The 18,982-nt window shown below is 39.9% G+C and overlaps 3 protein-coding genes and 1 long non-coding RNA gene across 6 annotated transcripts; 3 read left to right on the top strand and 1 right to left on the bottom strand.

The window, feature by feature from the left end:
- Positions 1–323: 323 nt before the first annotated feature.
- On the bottom strand, positions 324–12,256 carry LOC144019030 (serine/threonine-protein phosphatase 2A catalytic subunit beta isoform). The gene is made up of 8 exons (XM_077521828.1): positions 11,820–12,256; positions 4,168–4,206; positions 3,884–4,054; positions 1,717–1,890; positions 1,539–1,628; positions 1,301–1,462; positions 1,044–1,162; positions 324–964 (listed from the first exon to the last, which is right to left on the bottom strand). Exons 1-8 carry the CDS (start codon positions 11,919–11,921, stop codon positions 892–894), a joined length of 930 nt encoding a protein of 309 aa, XP_077377954.1. The 5' UTR covers positions 11,922–12,256; the 3' UTR covers positions 324–891.
- On the top strand, positions 6,557–11,317 carry LOC144019057 (uncharacterized). 3 transcript variants are annotated; one of them, XR_013283575.1, is made up of 8 exons: positions 6,557–6,602; positions 7,212–7,353; positions 7,479–7,556; positions 7,630–7,700; positions 7,815–7,866; positions 7,981–8,043; positions 8,483–8,662; positions 10,140–11,317. It is a non-coding gene; the product is annotated as an uncharacterized LOC144019057 (long non-coding RNA). The 3 variants fall into 3 exon arrangements; XR_013283576.1 differs by lacking the exon at positions 6,557–6,602 and adding an exon at positions 6,609–6,812; XR_013283573.1 differs by lacking the exon at positions 6,557–6,602 and having other exon boundaries at positions 6,924–7,353.
- Positions 12,257–12,805: 549 nt separating the features above from the next.
- On the top strand, positions 12,806–15,742 carry srp19 (signal recognition particle 19). Its single transcript, XM_077521860.1, has 5 exons — positions 12,806–13,017; positions 13,897–13,972; positions 14,082–14,153; positions 14,251–14,359; positions 15,284–15,742. The coding sequence occupies exons 1-5, from the start codon at positions 12,980–12,982 to the stop codon at positions 15,412–15,414; spliced, it is 426 nt and encodes a 141-aa protein (XP_077377986.1). The 5' UTR covers positions 12,806–12,979; the 3' UTR covers positions 15,415–15,742.
- A 130-nt stretch (positions 15,743–15,872) lies between these two features.
- rsph14 (radial spoke head 14 homolog) lies at positions 15,873–18,971 on the top strand. The gene is made up of 6 exons (XM_077521813.1): positions 15,873–16,201; positions 16,567–16,669; positions 17,426–17,544; positions 17,622–17,853; positions 17,943–18,079; positions 18,150–18,971. The coding sequence occupies exons 1-6, from the start codon at positions 16,027–16,029 to the stop codon at positions 18,419–18,421; spliced, it is 1,038 nt and encodes a 345-aa protein (XP_077377939.1). The 5' UTR covers positions 15,873–16,026; the 3' UTR covers positions 18,422–18,971.
- Positions 18,972–18,982: the final 11 nt, after the last annotated feature.

Raw genomic sequence — 18,982 nt, 5'->3', positions numbered from 1 at the left:
TGGCAGTAATTTACGGTGTAATCAAACATGTTGACATCTCGGAGTCTCTCGCGATACTTGAATCAATCACGCAGCGATACACGTACGGTACATTTCATTGTTTTGTTTTGTTTTTTAAACGACTGCATTTGTGATCGTAATAACTGGTCGTAATCCATAATTAAAGTAAAATTAACCTCATAGTTGAATGAATATATATAGTATATTAACTTTTAAACTGATTGTTGTTCATACAGTATTTGGTTACCTTGGAAAACATCTTGGAATGAATGTCAGTTTCAGCTAATGAAGGTTATTACAGTAAACACAGACACAGAAACTGCTGAGTTTGTCAACAGGACATTTTATTTGATAGTTGTGTGGTCTCAAATGACAGTAATATAGTTGCTGACTTGATGAGCAGCGCTGCAGCTAAAACTCACAGCGGAACTACTTGAAGCAAATGGTATTTTTCTTTTAGTCGTCCTCTTCTTGTTCCAAACAGAAAAAAAAAAGCACAAATGTGGCAACGTGTGGTGAGATGTGATCAGATGGGCGGGGAATTGATTAAAAAAAAAAAAAAAAAAAAAGCATCAAGGGGGGAAAGGATCAGAATATGGCACATTTGGTCCACCTTGGAAGTTTTATTATGTCTTAAAAACATGTCAAACAGAAAAAAAAAAGAAGAAGTAACATCTTAGTTGCACGTGTAGCACAGCGTTAATGACAGCAGAGTGGAAACATGAGTTGGGGAGAGGGAGGGGGAGTGATCGCGAGTCGAGAACTGGGCGGGAGGGCGCACTAACTTTTAACTCGGAACGTGACTCGGCCAAATTGCTTCTTTTCTCCTCGGTACAGTAATGAGGGTGTGGGGGGAGGAACTGGGCGACCGACGGTGACGGCGTCGAACATTCACAGGAAGTAGTCGGGAGTGCGTCTGGTCACGTGGGGCTCGCCACGGCGGGGGGCCGGGTCAAACTGAAGGCTGGGAAATGGACGAGAGAAGACGTGCGTTAGCGACGGTCGATCGATTTGACGAGCGGAGCGCTCGGCGACCGACTTACAAAGAGTACTTGAGGGTGTCGTCCAGTTCCATGATGGCCGCCTGGTTCCCGCAGCGGTAGCAGTAGTTGGGCGCGCTGAAGATGGTCACCACGTTCTTGTCGTGGCCCCAGTTGTAGCCCTGCAACACACAACGCAAACTTAGCACGCTGTCTCCTAGCAACGGGCGCTCACGGTGCTCCGTCGCCATGGAAACTGCACTTAAGGAAAACGCACCAAAAATAGATGTTTCGAGCGAGCCCGGGTGGGCTTTACTTACCTCCATGACCAGCTGATGGGCGCGCGACACCAGCGTCAGGCCGTTGGCGTGGTTGAAGGTCTCGGAGATGTCCTGGCCGAAGGTGTAGCCCGCACCTCGGGGGGAGATCCCCCAGCCGCCGCGGTCGTCAGGGTCCGACCACAGCAGGTCACACATGGGGCCCTGTGAGTGAGGGGGGTGTCCATTAAGCACGCTGACCCATTTCTAACATTCATGCCAATTTGGACCGGAAGCCCACCTCATGCGGGACCTCCTGCAGGCGATCCAGAGCTCGTATATGATCCAAGGTGTCTATGGAGGGCGACAAGCCTCCGTGGAGACAGAAGATCTACGAGGGAAAAACAAAACAAAACAACAAGACTGTGACAAAATGCGAAACCCCCCAAAGACGCGGGGGCGCCGGCGGTCACGCCCACCTGTCCGTCGACCAGCGCGGTGAGCGGCAGGTAGTCAAACAGGTCTGTGAAGTACTTCCACACGTTGGCGTTGCCGTACTTCCTCAGGCACTCGTCATAGAAGCCATACACTTGCGTGATCTGCCGGGACTCGTGGTTCCCTCGCAGGATGGTGATCCGCTCCTGGAAACGCACCTGAACGCACCATACTCTATTTAGACTCGTTAAACGGTCCATAATGCATATTTACATACAAACTTTTCACTGTTTATATTACTTTTTTCATACCTCTCAATTTATAATCGCTGAACAAATATGACTAGTGTAATAGTGTATCAAATTAATCTTTATATATCACTGTTAATAACATTGTTTCCTCTTCACAAAAAAATAATAATACTGATTATATTTATTAGTTTGATTTCAGGGGTAGAATTAGATGATCTATTCCACTAAGAATGTAGCCAACTTCAACAGAGGTGGCCCACATCTTGATGAAATATTTAAAAAATAAATAAAAAAATTTGTCAGATTATGACTGATAGCCATTGTACTAGAAAAGTGACAAAATATTACTGCATTATAAAGTCACTATATGTTACCATCTCCCACCATCTTATTCTTCTTGGACTTTTTCTTTTTTATTCTTGCTCAAATTAGATTTTAATTTCTTCTTAATTTGCTTCCTTCTCAATGTGGTTCTTGTTTAATTTATTTTGTTGCGTAATTTTATATTATTAATGTGCAAAAATATTGCTGCTGTGACAATGTAATTCCCCTTACAGCACGTGTTAAGATCCAGTCCTCGAGAGCCAAAGTCCTGCATGTTTTCCAAGTTTCTCTACTCCAATACACATGATCCAATGATCAGGATAATCATCAGGCTCCTGCAGAGCTTGCTGATGAGCTTAAATATGAATCAGGTGTGTTGAAAGTGGGAAACCTCCAAAACCCTCAGTACTGCGGCCCTCGAGGAATGCTGCAGTTTGACACCTATGCCTTACGGGATGTAATACATATCTACAGTGATAAATATATAAAGTCTACACATCTATGCCCAAATGTTATGGTTCTATTTAAAAAAAAAAAAAAAGCCAAGATGGATTTAAAATCTTTTCCCACTATTAACCCATTTGCTCCCAAGAACGTATAAATAAGTTTTATATATATTTTAAATATTACCAGTGTCCCAAAGACGTATTTAAATGTTTGTTTTTTATGCTAGAGCAAACATATATAAGGCTTTGTTTGATGCAGACAACGGTTGAAGCTATGGTAGTTATTACAAAAAAATGGCCAGAAGTTGGCAGAAGAGTATAAGAAATCAACCAGGGACATGTTGCGAACAAGCTGTTTTCAGATTTGTGAATCATGATGAAACTTAGCTATATTCTAATACTTTTTTTTTCAGTGGGGTATATGCCACGGAAGAGGCGGGACTGTTTTTTTTGCACAACAGTTTGTTTCCGGTTCGGTTTGCGACGTGCGGGCTGCGTCAAAAATAACTGTGCTTCCGCCCTTGTGCCAGTCAGTTGCACGTTCGCAACCCGGACCGGAAATAAACTGTTGTGTAAAATCACATCCCGCCTCTTCCGTGGCATATACCCCATTGCTGCAAAATGGAAACAGATACAAATATACTCTTGTTTTTCCAAATAAAAGAAGACTAATGTTTCTTTTGGTAGTTTCCAATGTTTTTATAGCACTAGAACACAATATCCTTGCAAAAATCAGTCAAAATCCAGCAAAAGAACCGGGAGCAAAGGGGATTGTTTTCTGTGAAAACGGCTGCGGGTGAATGAGTTAAAAAATGTGACCAATAATGTCTATAACTCAATTGAGGCGATGTAAAAAAAATAAACCACAATATGACAATACGTTTACACAAGTGTGCACACCCTCTTACAACTGAGGATGAGGGTGTGTGCTAAGAATGAATCAAATTCAAGCTCAATGTTAAGTACACCTGCCACCATTTAAAGTGCGTTGATTAATCCCAAATAAAGTTCAGCTGTTCAAGTAGGCTTTGAGCTATTTGTGTGGCATCAGAAGGACCACTTTAATGGTATGAAATGATTTTTCTTGGTCTCAGTATTTTTTTTTCACAAAAGAAAACTGCCAATCAAACAGCTAGAAGTAGGCATTTTTTTTTTTTTTTTTTTAAATGATGAAAAGTCAGGTGGCGGACCTTTAGCGTGACGAGCAGCGTGACCGTCTCCACCGAGTAGTAGCCTCTGTCCACGTAGTCGCCCATGAACAGGTAGTTGGTGTCGGGGGACTTGCCGCCGATCTTAAAGAGCTCCATCAGGTCGTGGAACTGGCCGTGCACGTCGCCGCACACCGTCACCGGGCATCGCACCTGAAGGCGACACACCAAATCCCTCCAGTCATTTTAAGTCGCGGTTTCACGGATGTTTAATGCTCGGCTACGAACATAAACCTAATGACCTAATGCATGCTGGGAAGTCTCACCTCCTGGACGTTGGACTCCTTGGTCAGAATCTCCTTGGCCTGGAAAAAAAAGGGAAGTTTCAAAGTCATGAGGCATATCATTTAAAAAAAAAAAAAAAAAAGTGTGCTGTAAAGTACTAAATAGACAAGACTGCCCTGTGAGTGTTCATGTGATCACCAAGCATCACACACATCCAGCACAAGACTTCTGTTGGAACTTTTTCTGTTTCCTCCGTTGTTACAATTCATAATGGATGTTTTGCTGTATGTATAAAGGGTAACATACTGCAGTGTATTGAGGACAATTTTAGTTTTGTTTCTTTCTGTGGGTAAATGAAAAACCTAATGAATTAGAATATACAGTAAAAGCATCTAACAAGAAATTATGACATTATGAAGCAAGTTTACTGTGGTTCAACATGTTGATAAAAAAAAAGAAAAAAAAGTGACGTCATGTGACCTGCCACCTGAAAATGAACGCCATTCGTCAGTAATGTTGATTCTTAATTCAGCTACACTTGTCATCCTTTGTCGACATTGTATACATGACACTACATTGAAATAAATGGAGATGTTTGTTTGTACGTCTTAGCATTCATTTTATGGATGTATACAATCCACTGTAAAGTTTCTTAATGAGCCTTCCCAGATAGCAAAAGATGTTTATTCAACGTTGAATTAGGGTTAAAATGGATGATTTTTGGTTACGGTTGAAGATTGATTGGTCAATCAACATTGATTCAACAGCATTATGTTAACATTGAAGTTTGTGTTTAAAAGATAACATTGAATCAACGTTGTATTTTGGTTGAATTAAAACGTTTGAAAGGTCAATGTTTAATTAACGTTGAATCTATGTTTGCCCTTCTTGTTTTTTTTTTCCCTTCAGCTGAGAAATTGACTAGGAGAGGGGGAGGGGAAGTATTTTGGGGACAGGTTGGTGGGTGGGGGGTGTTAGAGTCTTTAAACATTTATAATAAATATAAAACATAAAGCTAACTACTTTGCGGATTTCATTTATTGCGGGTATTTTTTGGTACCTAACCCCAGCGGAAAACGAGGGAACACTGTATTTGCAAAACTTGTAAATTATTTGAATGTACTCGAAACACCTGGCATTTCCACCAAATAAACTGTACACGTTAGAGTTTCTAGTTTGTGCATTTCAGCCCAGTCATCAAAAATATGTGCCCACATCCGGCATAAGTCCGGCACAGGTGGCATTCAGTCGACACTGGCATAAGGCATGTGGGCCGAACATGGCCCAGGAGCAGCAAAGGTGGCACTGGCTTGACTCTGGCAAACAGGATGTGGGCCAGTTGCTGTGTGACGCATCTGGCCCAGCTATCAATTTACAACTCTGGGCCACATATGTATAGCCAGTCTTGTCCCACTCTTAAATGCAGTTTCAGATTTATTTATTTTTTCTACACACATTTTTTTTACACATACTTATTTGCATAACAGATGTTAAGAAGAATTTTAATACATCATCACACAGACATTTCAATATGTTTCTGGTCAAACAATCAAAGTTTGTGTGTGAATTCTGTGAACGAACTTTCATGAAGCTTCCAGAGAGAAGTTCTTCGAACGTGCGTTCACCATTTCTTTGTAGCGATTCAAGGGTAAGTATTTAATTTTCCTATGTTTTACATTTGATATTTTATGGCTTCATATTGACACAACTACTGAATTGACTTCACAGACATTGGTGTGTGCGTGCGTGCGTGTGTGGTTATCTAAATTTTCCCGTTAATAGTTTCAATGCCATAATATTTAGTTAGGTGCACTCACTGGCTGATCAGAGAAAATCTCATTTTATCTGACCAGTTTTGTTTCAACCTGCAACGCATAAACTTTAAGTCTAACAATTCTAAAATAAAAACAACTATGAATATTCATATGAAAGAGATAATTATTTACATTTAGTGGAAATCTGATTCAGAGGTAAAGCTTTTAGGGGGCAATATTGTAATGAAGCTATTTTATTGAGACGCAACTCTGCGAGTATAATCATATACAAAGGTACCAAATTATCACTAGCACCAAATATTACATTGTTCTGGGATAATATTCAGCTTGTATTGTAAAATATGCAGAGCTTGAATTATGTATTTTTTATAGTGCTGTGTGATATGTACATTGTGTGCATAATATTATATTAAAAAAATACAAAAGAGGAATGACTTATGCGTTACACACATTTCCCAGGTTATGTTTTAAAAATCTATTATATATCTCATACAATTTTAATTTCATCGAGTTGATTTAAATATCTACTGTACTTTCTAACGTTATTGGATCGCTGTTCCACAGTACGCCACTAGATGGCGGGACATGCTACTAACCAGACTGACACACACAGTCATACACAGCGTAGAAGAAGAAGAATTTCAAATTGCCGACAGCCGTGCTAAGAGCGGGAGTCCAAACGTCGACGTTCTGTGTTTCAGGTCGGTAAAAGTTACATTAAATAAAACAAATATGTATCACCATGTCCATTGTCAGTTGGGTCGCTAAGCATATTGGTCTTTAGAGGTGGTTTTAGTGAAGAAATTGTTTCGAATGATCCTAAACGTTGAAGCTAAGTTGCTAATTCCGACGGCCTCTTAACAATGAGAGTTACTACAAGCCTATCTGTGTGCTATGTTGCTGATATGCTAGTAAGCTAACGAACTACACTGAAGCGCTACAGGAGCGTTTACATTAAGAATGTATCTTTTTTCAGTCGTTTTTAACAGGCTGGTTTAACAGTTGAAGATAGAACTTTGAATAGCGTTTTCTTTTAGGTTTAGTTTTTAAAGTAAATTAAGTCCACTTGTATAGTAATGTAAGGTTTATCTGTAATTTGTTTAACTTCTGTATATAACTTAATTCATCACGAAATCTAGTCGAATCATGCTTCAGGATATTTATTTGTTGAGGGAAGTAAAAGTATTTTTTTAGTAATTACTAATTATTGAGCCTATAATGAACACATTTTTTTCACACTGTAATAAAACAAAGGTGTAAATGTTGTACTTTGTTGCTTTTAATATCATTTGTTGTCTGTTGATGTACAGGTTACTTGTGCTGTTTTGACGAGTCACATGGCGTACAGGTGGTGCCAGCGTCTTCGAAACCAGATGGCTAATTAGTAATTTACTACTTATTCAAACTAAGAAGGCATGTTGTACCTTGGCCAGAGCTTGGTGAACCTCTTTGGTAAGTAAACAAGTGAACAAACACTCAAAATATTCATTTCTAAGAATCTGAAGAAAGCTTAGGTGAACTACCTTTCACCACATCCAAATGTTGAAATTAGTGACAGAGAATATAACTTGGCACAGGTTTAATGGGGAAGGAGAACATGCAGAGGTCTGTCTTACCTATAAGGAGGAAGAGGGCAAAGTGCAAATTTTTTTAAGGTAATGTTGGTATGTTTTCAGAATTCATAATATAAGATAACATAATAATTAATAGAATATCGGTTGTGCTCAGGTTTCAGGCTCTGAGTGTTTCTTCAAAATGTTCTGTCCACAAAATCCATTCTGAGGAGTAGCGCAAGACAGGTAAATGATTCTGCGCACTGTACTACATGATTGTGATGATATTATTGCGGTAACACATTGCTGACTTGTACAGTAAGTTTGAAACTTACATGCTGTGTTGTTGATATTGTTTAGGTGCACAACTCACTTTTTCAAGACTACAAACACAATTACAGCTCTACAACAGGTACCTAGACCCATTGTTAATTTAAGTTGTGAGTAATAATAACTACTATGATTATGAAAGAACACAATCACATTGTGAAAAAAAATGTTGAACAGGGTCTTCTGTTTGTTTCAGGCAACCCTTTTTGCGGTGCTTGGGGACCAACCGGAAGAAAGGGAAATACTGTATTCGTAGTTGGTAAGTTTTTCAAAGGTCACTGTTGTAGAACCAAATCATCATAAATCTTAGCACACTTTTTTTATTTTATTTTAAAAAATTTTACCAATTTGTAAGGCATAATTATGGAGGACCAAAACTGCCAAAATTCAAAATAAATAAATGACTAAATAAATAAATAAATAAATTACTAAAAGTGAAAGTAAAAACGGATGAAAAATATACAATTCAAAAATGAAATACAAATGTATTATTTTTATTTTCAGTTTTAGTCATTTAGTTATTTAGTTAGTCATCTGGGGGGTGGAGAGGGGGTGATGTATATGAATATTGCAAAATTTAGTAAAGGTTATGTAATTTACTTAAAAGTAAAATCTTCAGGCATCGGGAGAATTCTATCAACAAAAGTTGAGTGCAAAAATTAAATTAATAATAATAATAATAATGTCGTCTCTCATAGATTAATCACCTGGCTGTCGTTGAAGGCACCAATTCGGACAACCTAATCAGACGGATGATGGCAACTGTGATGACAAATGCCCTGGGCTGTTAAATGAATACAACTGGGCAGGGAAGCAAGACAAGTGTTGCATTGGCAAGAAGGCATTCAAGGAGACAGTGATGCAAGACTGTATGTTTGGTGAGTTATCGCCTATGTAAACTACTTATTACAAGACAGAGTTGTTTTTGAGCAGAATGTTCTGAGCTGCTTTCTTTTGTTGTGTAAAATCACTCCACCTGGGGTATGGAGTCAGAATCCTTCCAATACCCGAAACCTCGTAATAAGGGTTTGACTCTCCGAAAACATTTTTGTATAACTGAAAAATTGTTTTGAATTGTCCAAAAATATTTTTGAATGACTGAAAATTCCCAGAAAAAGCTTTAAAAAAAAAAACACTAAGAAAAGACACATTTTAAAAGTGCGGCTCCACATAGACATTATTTATCTATTAATTAGAGAATGGTCAATTCCGAAATCAATGAAAAAAAAAAAAAAACATCATTGATACTTCACAAAAACAGCAATTAGTATATGTATCTTTGTCTTTTCATTAATATATTGCAGTCAAGATGGACTCCATCAGGCCAGGGCTCTACACTAACTTTTCCACTACTAGCACTGGTGCGAGTAACATTTTTGGTTGCTCGCACAGCACAGGATTTAGTCGCACCATTATTTGTGGAGGTGCATCATGACCTGGCTTAGGCATACGCAACTCGATATATTTGCAAAATATTTTATTGGAACACGAGGTTTGCCTGCAACAGCAGTGGCTATCAAAACAAGTCAATCATTTCTAATAAATTATGTCAACATTATTTTCTTTAGCTCAGTAAAAATCAGTATTTTTTTTTTCTTCACCGCTACTCCCCTTACCTTTTCATCTTTATGCTGTCCTCGCTCCGAAGCTTCTAAATTTCACCAGCTAGACAGCGAGTTAACGACGTTCCAAATAACCAGACTTCATTTTCCTTTTGTGCTATTAATTTGAACAATGGCCTCTGACCATTACCCTCTTTAAGTCGTAGTAAAACTAGAAAATAAAATAAACAATGTACCTAACTATACACGACACACTTTCATGCTAGTAGCTAGTTACATTGCACATTCAACATTCTGTAATTGTCCTAATTAACTCATTCACTCCCAAAAACGTATACGTTTTTTAGGTTTTTGTTTGCTAGAGTTTTTGTATGAAGGCTTTGATGCAGTTTCTGACCTGAAGTGGAAGCTTAAAGCGATAGTAGTTATTACAAAAAAAAAAAAGTGTGCTTCATCTGTTTCATGAATGAAACTTTTTTTTGTAATAACTACCATCGCTTTAAGCTTCCACTTCAGGTCAGAAACTGCATCAAAGCCTTCATACAAAAACTCTAGCAAACAAAAACCTAAAAAACGTATAAATACGTCTTTGGGAGTGAATGAGTTAACTAAAATAAATCTACAGTGGTTTTTATATTGACATCGCATGTATTTACCAACATTGTCAAATTCAACAAAAAAGTGTTACTTAATACTTACTGATAGTTACTGTAACAACAGAACAGCTTTTTTTCTAAAACAATAAATTGTATTGGATACTAACTCTCTTCTCTTTTGTAATCTTGTCTTTCAGTTGCTGCTCGACAGCTTGACCGTACACTGACTCAGCAGGACTTTGGTGTTACTGTCAAGCATTGGCTGCGTTTTGCTCATGAGCGTAACGGTGGCATCCCAAGCAATGCTAGTGCCTTGGACGCAAGTGCGAACGCAAGTCAAATTTAGTGTGTCTTTTTATGGACTGACGTACAGTCAAAGTGAAATGGTTACCGCTTTATACACTGATGTTCCTACAGTTCATTTCATGTTTATTTCATTCCTTTGTCAAGAAAAAGAATAATACAATAAAAACAAACATTATTTGAGGCAGAAGCCAAACGGGTGTTATTTTCTTTGCCTCCATTCTCCCCAGAATTCAGTTACAAAGTACTGTGTTTTGATTTCTAATAAATGTTTGAATATTAAACATATTTTCTGTCCTAAGATTTTCATACATATGGGGAAGTATGGTTAAGGAAATCAACAAGCTAATAATACATCCAAGTAAGTTGTAAGACATCTGCAGAAACACTAGGTGAAAAACATACGGTAACTTTTTTTTTTCTAGTGGACTAACCCAATATTTTTTGTTAGTTTAAAAAAGTAGTTCTATATTAATGTGCATGATAATAGTAATAATAATAATGTACATTTAGATGTAAATTCCAATGTAAATGATGATTAACTTAAAACATTTATTCCTCACATTAATTCACTATAAAAATGCATGTAGGTTCTGATTTAGATGATAGTTGAAACGACATTGATATTGTGTGATATATGGTTACAAAGCAAACGTTGACTCAACATTTTATCAACCTTGCACTTTCTGTATAATTTAAATGTTAGAATTCAATGTAAAATCAACCAAAGATACATGTAGATTCTGATTTAGATGATGGTTGAAACGACATTGATATTGTGTGATTTATGGTTGAAAAGCAAACGTTGACTCAACATTTTATCAACCCTGCGCTTTCTGTTTAATTTAAACGTTAGAATTCAATGTAAAATCAACCAAAGATGCATGTAGATTCTCATTTAGATTATGGTTGAAACGACATTGATATTGAGTGATATATGGTTGGAAAGCAAACGTTGACTCAACATTTTATCAACCTTGCGCTTTCTGTATAATTTAAACTTTAGATCTCAACGTAGATTCAACACTTAAGCCGAACTATATTTCAACGTTGATTCAACCACATTTTGCTATCTGGGTTGTCAGCTTTATGCAATAAAACATGATCGATAAAGGCAGGGTGCGGTACACACCACCATAAATGTACGCATACAAGGACACAAATCCACATTGTATTTAACTGTTAACATTCTGGAACACAACCAAGAGATTTAAAAAAATCACATATGAAACATTTGTCGAGTCAGGACTTGAAAGTGTAAAGCGAGCAATAAAACCGGCTCCGTCTATTTGTGGGCGAGGACATATTACGCCAATTTGTGAACCTCTGATATCCAGAGACGACGATTAACGGCACAGCCCACATTAAACAAACGCTCTCAAACTTAAACGTATTTGAACATATTCAACTACGGTCAGGCGTTAGGAAGTGACCGAAGCCCGGTTGAAATTAACCGCTAGCAACCACCGCACTCCAGAATTTAGTCGGGGCCAATTTCGTAATGTAGGCCAAACGCGAGGCCGGCGGAATGTGAACTGAATTGTACAAAAAAAAAAAATCCCAGCCAAACTTACCTTCTCGCAGAGCGTCCTCACTTGGTTTTCCGAAAGCTGCTTGCACTCATTTAGCTGTTCGATCCATTGGTCTAACTCCTTTGTAAAAGATTTGTCTTCCATGACAGCCGCAGTAGCTCCGCTAAACTAGCTGCGTTAGCTACCTTGAAAAAAAAAAAAAAGAGGCCTGTTTCGACACTAGCTCCGTTAGCCTTTAGCTTGCCGTATTGTTAACTCGAACCAGTCCTGACAAACCGGTCACAAAAAACAATGATTCCACCGACAACTAGCGAGCCGTTCGGTCGAAATTGATCATGATAAACTACCGAGGATGAATTACAGGCGAAGCGAGATAGATTATATCGTCCGGGGGGAGTGAGGAGGTCAGAAAGTCCCCGTTGCGGCAGACCGGAGCGGCAGAAGGCAGCGGCTAGCCGACGTGCTAAAAGGGCTAGCTACAATAACATCCGGGCATTTCAGCAGCAGCCGCGGGCGCTGGCGGCGCACAAGCGACGCCGCGTGGAGGGATCGTGAACTGCAAAGCATTGCGATTGGGCCTTTTTTTTTTTTTTTTTTTCAAAAAGTTAATTTTATTTAATCAATTAACAAACAGCACAACATCTTAAGCATTAATATGTTGTTGTTTTTTTGCATTAAATATTAGATAAGATTGTCCAAAGATGACATTAATTTAGTAAACCAGCTGATGTTATTCAGATATTTATATCGTAATTATGCGACAGCAATGACGCAATTCACGACGGGAATTTTTATTGTTAATAATAATAATAATAATAATAATAATAATAATAATAATAATAATAAGAAGAAGAAGAAGAAGAAGAAGAAGAAGAAGAAGAAGAAGAAGAAGAAGAATGATATTATTATTATTATTATTATTATTATTATTATTATTATTATTATTATTATTATTATTATTATTATTATTGTTATTTAAAGGAAAGGGGTACATTTAATGAATCAAATATCTCCCACCGGAAGTGAACGGGCGGAGCTAAAAGCGAAGTACACTCTCCAGTCTCTGCACAGTCGGTGAAAAATCGTGCGTAAAGAAGCGACGCTGACGAATTTGTTTTTCACGGCAATAATAGAATCGCGCTTTTGCACTTCGCATTTATTGGACATCCAGGACTGCGCAGGCAGCAACACGCTCGCCGAACATGGCACACTTAACGGATAACCCCGCCGACAAGGAACGGTGAGATGTTCTGGCTAGCGAGGCTAAAGCTAACTGTGATTAACGCCGATATAATTTTATCTCTTACAAATGATGTTATCATACCGCGTTGAATATATGTACTAATATTTATACTAGTTGGTCAAATGTACGTGAAATCCATACGTGGCTCTATTAGGAAATGGCGTTGCAGTGAAGTTTGTACCTACGGAATACCCGTTAATGCAACCATCTAGCATGACGTGGTCAAGAAGACCCTCGTAAAACTTATAAATGGGCCACTCATTTGAGTCCAAGTTACTTACAAAAATGTAAATGATCTAAATTATAATCTAGTAGTATTGTTCTTTAAATGTAGCCTTAAACTACACTGAAGCTAGCCATGTTAGTGGCAACACTGTGTTGTGAATACAAATGGCAGTGTTTACCAAGCAAATAGTGTACTGCAGTTGCAGATGTGGTTAATTGGTCATCGATCATCCCTATTAATATTATTTTTAATAGAACACAACAATTTTGTTTTGTAGACAAAATAACCTGCTCAAATGTGTTGAGTAACATAACCCAAAGTTAGTGTTTGACGTTTTGCTAGCTAGTGCTATATTAGCTGTTAGTGTTTGGTGAGCTGCACATAGCTTAGCTGGCATTTTGTACCAGACTTCTAAGTTGTCAGTTTCAGTAAACACCGAAATGTGTAAGGGTTTTGTAAAAACCCAATAACTCGCATGAAGTCACATGAATGTGTTGAATAACCTAGTTGAAAAATCTACTTTAATAATATTAACGAGATTTGGACTAAATTGCTTATCACCACTGACATTTACTGTACATTTGTCATATTTTGTTATATTTAATGTTTTTTTAACAGGGTACAATATATTTTCTGTGTGTTTGACCCAGGTTCATCTGCGTTTATCCTGTCTACATCAATAGTAAAAAGACTCTGGCTGAAGGACGAAGAATCCCTGCTGAGAAGGTGACAAACTGACACCATTCATATATTTCAATATGAGTTAAATGTCAAACTTGCCTTTTTTTTGTTTGTTTTCTTTGTTGTATGATGCAAAATGGATGCCTGCATTCAGGCAGTGGAGAACCCTTCGTGCGCAGAGATCCGTGACGTCCTGACAGCCGCCGGTGTGAACGTCCTGGTGGAGGTGACAATTTGGCTGTAACCTCCTCTTGTGATGTTGTTTGGGCAGAAAGTCATCACATCTGATGTGAATGTTCATTCTCTTGTTGCTCTGTGTCCAGAACAAAATGCACCCCAGAGAGTGGAATCGCGATGTACAATTTAAAGGTCGAGTAAGAGTTCAGCTGAAGCAGGCGGACGGCACCTTGTGTCACAATAAGTTCTCCTCGCGTAAGTGGACCACATGGGGAAGTGTACGGGTAGTGTTTGGCAACATGGATATGAGCAGCGCTTTTCACAACCGATCTGGAATCACAGGCAACACTATAGCCAGGAGTTGGACTCCAGGCACGATTGAGCCAACTTGCCTTGTTGAAATGCATGGATAATGGCTTAATTATTTTAAAATGTCATCATTTCAGTGAAATTGTAATGCATTTCCTGATATGGTAGTCAGTTGGCATACAGTTATATCACAAAGCATAATTATCATGGATATATTTGCAAGGTACAGTTAGACGTGGGATTCAAACCCGGCACCTCCTGGTTACTGGACATTGCACTTAACCAAGTGCACCACTGAGCAGGATCACAGAGCTGGTAATGATGATCAGTTGTATGAATGGAAGTGGGCATCGAAAGTGGGACTTAGAAAAAGTTCAACATCAGTCCCGTTGAAAATGAAATGGGGGGAAAAAAAGTTGATATTTCACGTTAAATTGTGCTAGTACTGTAAGTAAAGTGGAATCGGATGATATATATACTCCGGAAGGCGTGAATTTTTGTAGCAAGTTGAAATTTGAACGGTGTAAATTGGAAGGAATTTGTGGGATTTGTTTTTTCGGCAAATAAGTGAGGAGAATAAAAATCCGAATAACATATGTGGGATGCTTTCAGAATTTCAGGCCCAGAACCGGAACCAGAAGAATGGGCGTCATTGTAGCAGTCGTAAGAAAGGATTGCTAGCTTAATGCTAAGATATAACATGAAATGCTATAATGAAAGTTAGCATAGATGTACGGTCATTATAGCTTGAAATAACTGCATCAACACATACAAATTGAGCATACCACAATAATAACAGGCAGATATTCTCTCTTTGTAATGGGAACAACAATCATATGCAGTATGATTCCATGTTTGTGGTCGTTCCAGGGAAGGATGTGATGTTGTACGTGTCCGAGATGATCCCCAAGCTGAAGAGTCGCACGCAAAAGAGCGGCGGAGGCGAGAGCAGCTCACAGCAGAGCGACGGTGGAAAAAAGACAAAGAAGAAGAAGAAGTGAAGCCTCATCACCTGGTTTAGACTTAAACATCTGTTTTGTTTCTGCCAAGAGCGTTATTTTTTTTTATTTTTTTTTTGCATCCAGCCTCAAATGACGCGGAACTCTTCAAACTTTGTTTTATTTTGGAAACTTTTGCAAGGCCTGCGAAAGCAGCGCATCCCTTACCAAATGGGAAGAAGCAGGAGATCTTCAGATTTTTGAGAGGGAAAGATGAACTCTATTTATTTGGTTCATTTGTAAAAGTATGAAATTGAAGTCTTCATGTATGAATTGCGTATCTGCTTAAAATGTATACATCACTTGTACAAAATAAAACATCACAACTGTGTATTTCATAGCATCAATTTATTATTCAAAAATGACCAGTGAAAGATCTCACAAACATGGTGAAAACAGCTTCATAACATTAATTTATTGTATGTAAGGATAGCAAAAATAGATTGTCTGTTTTGAACGTCTCTCAGCCTCGTGGGAAACCCATTCCTAAGCAACGGTTGCCACGTGAGCAGTCACTTTACGCCAAAGACAACAGAGTGACGTCACCAGTCCACAGCCAGCAGTTGTGCCAGAAGCAGTTGGAACGATTCCGTCGCTGAATCGCCGAACTCTGAAATGACGGGCGTTCACCTCGACCCGACCCGGGCTCCGGTTGCCTTCGGGAGGCTGGCCATCCCGGAGCTGTTCGCCCAGCTGGAGGAGCCCGATGCCGCGAGGAGACTGCGCGCTCTCGCGTCCCTCTGCGACCTCACGCACGACCCGGAGCGACTTTACCAGGTGGTCAGTGAAGGTAGATCTAATTCGAAATGTACTTTTATGCCGCTTTGAGCGGACTTGTAAGTTGGACGTTTTTGCAACACGTCAGCGCGTCCGCCATGTTACATGTGTCAGCTCTGCCCGTAAACTTGAATGGACTGAACTACATAAAACATTAACGTTTAATCGTATGACTGTAAAAATTTCCACTCTTTTAAAAAAAATAAATAAATAAATAAAAAAAAAAGAGAGAGAAAATGGCTCAACAAAGAAAAGTCTTGTTTAAATATGAATGCAATTGCTACCTTCATTTTGTTATGGTACGACAACATATGTAGTTGTTGGACATGGGTTTTCTAAATAAAGAGCACTAATGTTTACATTGAATTGATTATGGAGGCTTTCTGGACCAGTTGGAGGTTCTGTTGAAGGATGAGGATGCAGCAGTGAGGACTAGAACCTGCGAGTTGCTGCATCTTATCACCAGCCACAATATCGCAAGGTAAACAAGTTGAAAAAGATTTAGAATAACAATGGCAACCCTGAATAAGTATAGAAATGAATATTAAATATAAAAATATATAGATAGCTCCCCGCGACCCTTGTGAGGAATAAGCGGTCAAGAAATTGGATGGGTGGATGGATGGATGGATGGATATAGATAGCTGTTTTTGTGTAATAGACAAACGTAAAAAATATAAGTTTGCAAGAGTTTATTTGATTATGGTACTGACTGACTGATCGACTGGACTGACAAGATTTTATCGATTGCTAAACACTAAACACTAGAAAAACAAATTAGCATGCAGTAACACCTTCCATCCAACAGGGGATGCTGCAATCAAATGCAGTGCTTTCTTGAGTTACGAGCAGGCGAGCTTACAGTAATGTAACTGTATCCTGCACGTTCAGTCATTTCCTGAATTGATAATATCCAATAGGCACAGCACACCGCGCACTGACTTTGCTTCAGTAATTACACTTTATATAAAAAAATGTATTTTTTCTTTACAGTCTCCATCCATCCAGCCTTCCATCCATCCATTTTCTTGACCCCTTATTCCTCACAAGTGTCGCGGGGGGCGCTGGAGCCTATCTCAGCTGGCTCTGGGCAGTAGGCGTGGTACACCCTGGACTGGTTGCCAGCCAATCGCAGTGTCTCCTTTATTATGTTTTTAAATCTTTACAGTGCTGTTTTTCTAGACAGACACTAATATTAGCATGCTAACAAGCTAAGCTAATTTGTGTTTCTGCCCAGACAAGCCCTTCTGGCATCGCCCCTCCTGGCCCGTCTGTCTCAGCTGCTGGACGACCCTTCCCCACTCTGCAGGACGCGCGCTCACCGCGTGATGAACAGCCTGGCGCTGCTGCCCGCAGGTAGACAGGCACACCTTGATGACATCACACACAGTGAGATTTTTTTTAATTTTTTTACGCCGACGCTTGTCTGATAGGCGCAAAAGCCTTGCAGGCTCTGGTTCCCAAGCTGATGCTGAAGCTGGAGGACGAGCAAGAGGAGAAGGAGGAGGAGGTGCAGGCCCTGCTGCTGTCCACGCTCAGCTGCTGCTCGCGACTGGACGCCGGCCCGGCCCTCTCCCACCGCGGCGTCATCCTCATCGGACGCAAGCTGTCGCACGCCTGCTCCAATATCCGGAGGGAGGCGGCGGGAGCCATGATGGCACTCAGGTTGGCCACTCCTGCATCTCTTTAGTGTTGTTATGCAGGTGAAATGCATCATGGGAGATGGAGTTACAACTATTTGTGCGCTGATGTAGTGTTCCAGTGGAAGGCAAGCGTCAGGTGTGCGAGGCGGCAGTACTTCCCGTCCTTGCAGACCTCCTTCGGGACCAGGATGTGGACGTGCAGGCCAACGCCGCTGGCGCCATCATGAACACGGTGGTCATCACTACAGGTGATGTCTGCATAGTCATGTGACTCCCCCACCCTCCTTACCAATCAACAGCCTTTTGTTTGTTCCGTAGGTAAGCATCAGTGTTTGGAGCTGGACGTCCTCCCGGTCCTGCTGCAGCTTCTCTCGGAGCGCAAACAGGATGTGGAAGAAGAGCAGAGGAGGAAGGCGCTGGTCCTGTACTCGCTAAGAGCGCTCACCTCGTTGGCCGAGGCTCCCGAGGGGCGTCGCCGTCTGCTGTTGCAGCTCCCCCTGCTGGTGCGGAGGAGCGAGCCCCCCGAGGACGATGCCGACATTCGTCGCGCCGCTCGGACTGCGGTCAACGTCGTCACTTGGACGCCGTGATGAGGCTGTGCTAGCCTCGTTACACTTATTCAATAAAACAAACTACCGGTGTCGGTACTGGATGTGATCGGGCTGCCAGATTGTATCGGGGTCACCTGCAGATGACGTCATGCTACAGGATTATCCGAAAATTATCCGTTTACAATTGTTCAAAATAACAAAATTTATGGACTAAAATTGTAAAAACTTAAATAAACCTAAAAATATAAATGCATGATACTTTAAGAGTGAAAAAAATATATAGATTGAAGCGCCTTCAAGCTTGCCGTAACGTCAGTACAGTAGCCCTAATTAAGTTAGTTTCAGTTTGGTTTCTTTTTTAGCTGGTCACAAATCAATCACAATAACAAAATACAGTCTTAATGATAATAAAAACACATCAACAATCTAAACTGACGATATTTATCACATCGGAGACCATGGGGTATATGCCACGGAAGAGGCGGGACTGTTTTTGCACATCAGTTTGTTTCCGGTTCGGTTTGCGACGTGTGGGCGGCGTCAAAAATACTTGTGCTTCTGACTTTGTGCCCCTCGGTTGCACGTTCGCAACCCGGACCG

This window comes from Festucalex cinctus, chromosome 5 (assembly GCF_051991245.1).
Source record: "Festucalex cinctus isolate MCC-2025b chromosome 5, RoL_Fcin_1.0, whole genome shotgun sequence".
NCBI lineage: Eukaryota > Metazoa > Chordata > Actinopteri > Syngnathiformes > Syngnathidae > Festucalex > Festucalex cinctus.
Note: the sequence above shows the minus strand (reverse complement) of the source record. Positions and strands in the feature narration are given on the sequence as shown.

Coding starts and splice junctions, on each gene's coding strand:
- srp19 (XM_077521860.1), top strand. CDS start 12,980: ATGGCACACTTAACGGATAACCCCGCCGACAAGGAACG. Junction 13,973..14,081: donor GAAGAATCCCTGCTGAGAAG/GTGACAAACTGA, acceptor GCCTGCATTCAG/GCAGTGGAGAACCCTTCGTG. Junction 14,360..15,283: donor TCACAATAAGTTCTCCTCGC/GTAAGTGGACCA, acceptor TGGTCGTTCCAG/GGAAGGATGTGATGTTGTAC.
- rsph14 (XM_077521813.1), top strand. CDS start 16,027: ATGACGGGCGTTCACCTCGACCCGACCCGGGCTCCGGTTGCCTTCGGG. Junction 16,670..17,425: donor ACCAGCCACAATATCGCAAG/GTAAACAAGTTG, acceptor GTTTCTGCCCAG/ACAAGCCCTTCTGGCATCGC. Junction 17,545..17,621: donor CCTGGCGCTGCTGCCCGCAG/GTAGACAGGCAC, acceptor CTTGTCTGATAG/GCGCAAAAGCCTTGCAGGCT.
- LOC144019030 (XM_077521828.1), bottom strand. CDS start 11,921: ATGGAAGACAAATCTTTTACAAAGGAGTTAGACCAATGGATCGAACAG. Junction 1,629..1,716: donor CCGCGCTGGTCGACGGACAG/GTGGGCGTGACC, acceptor TTTCCCTCGTAG/ATCTTCTGTCTCCACGGAGG. Junction 965..1,043: donor GACACCCTCAAGTACTCTTT/GTAAGTCGGTCG, acceptor TCCATTTCCCAG/CCTTCAGTTTGACCCGGCCC.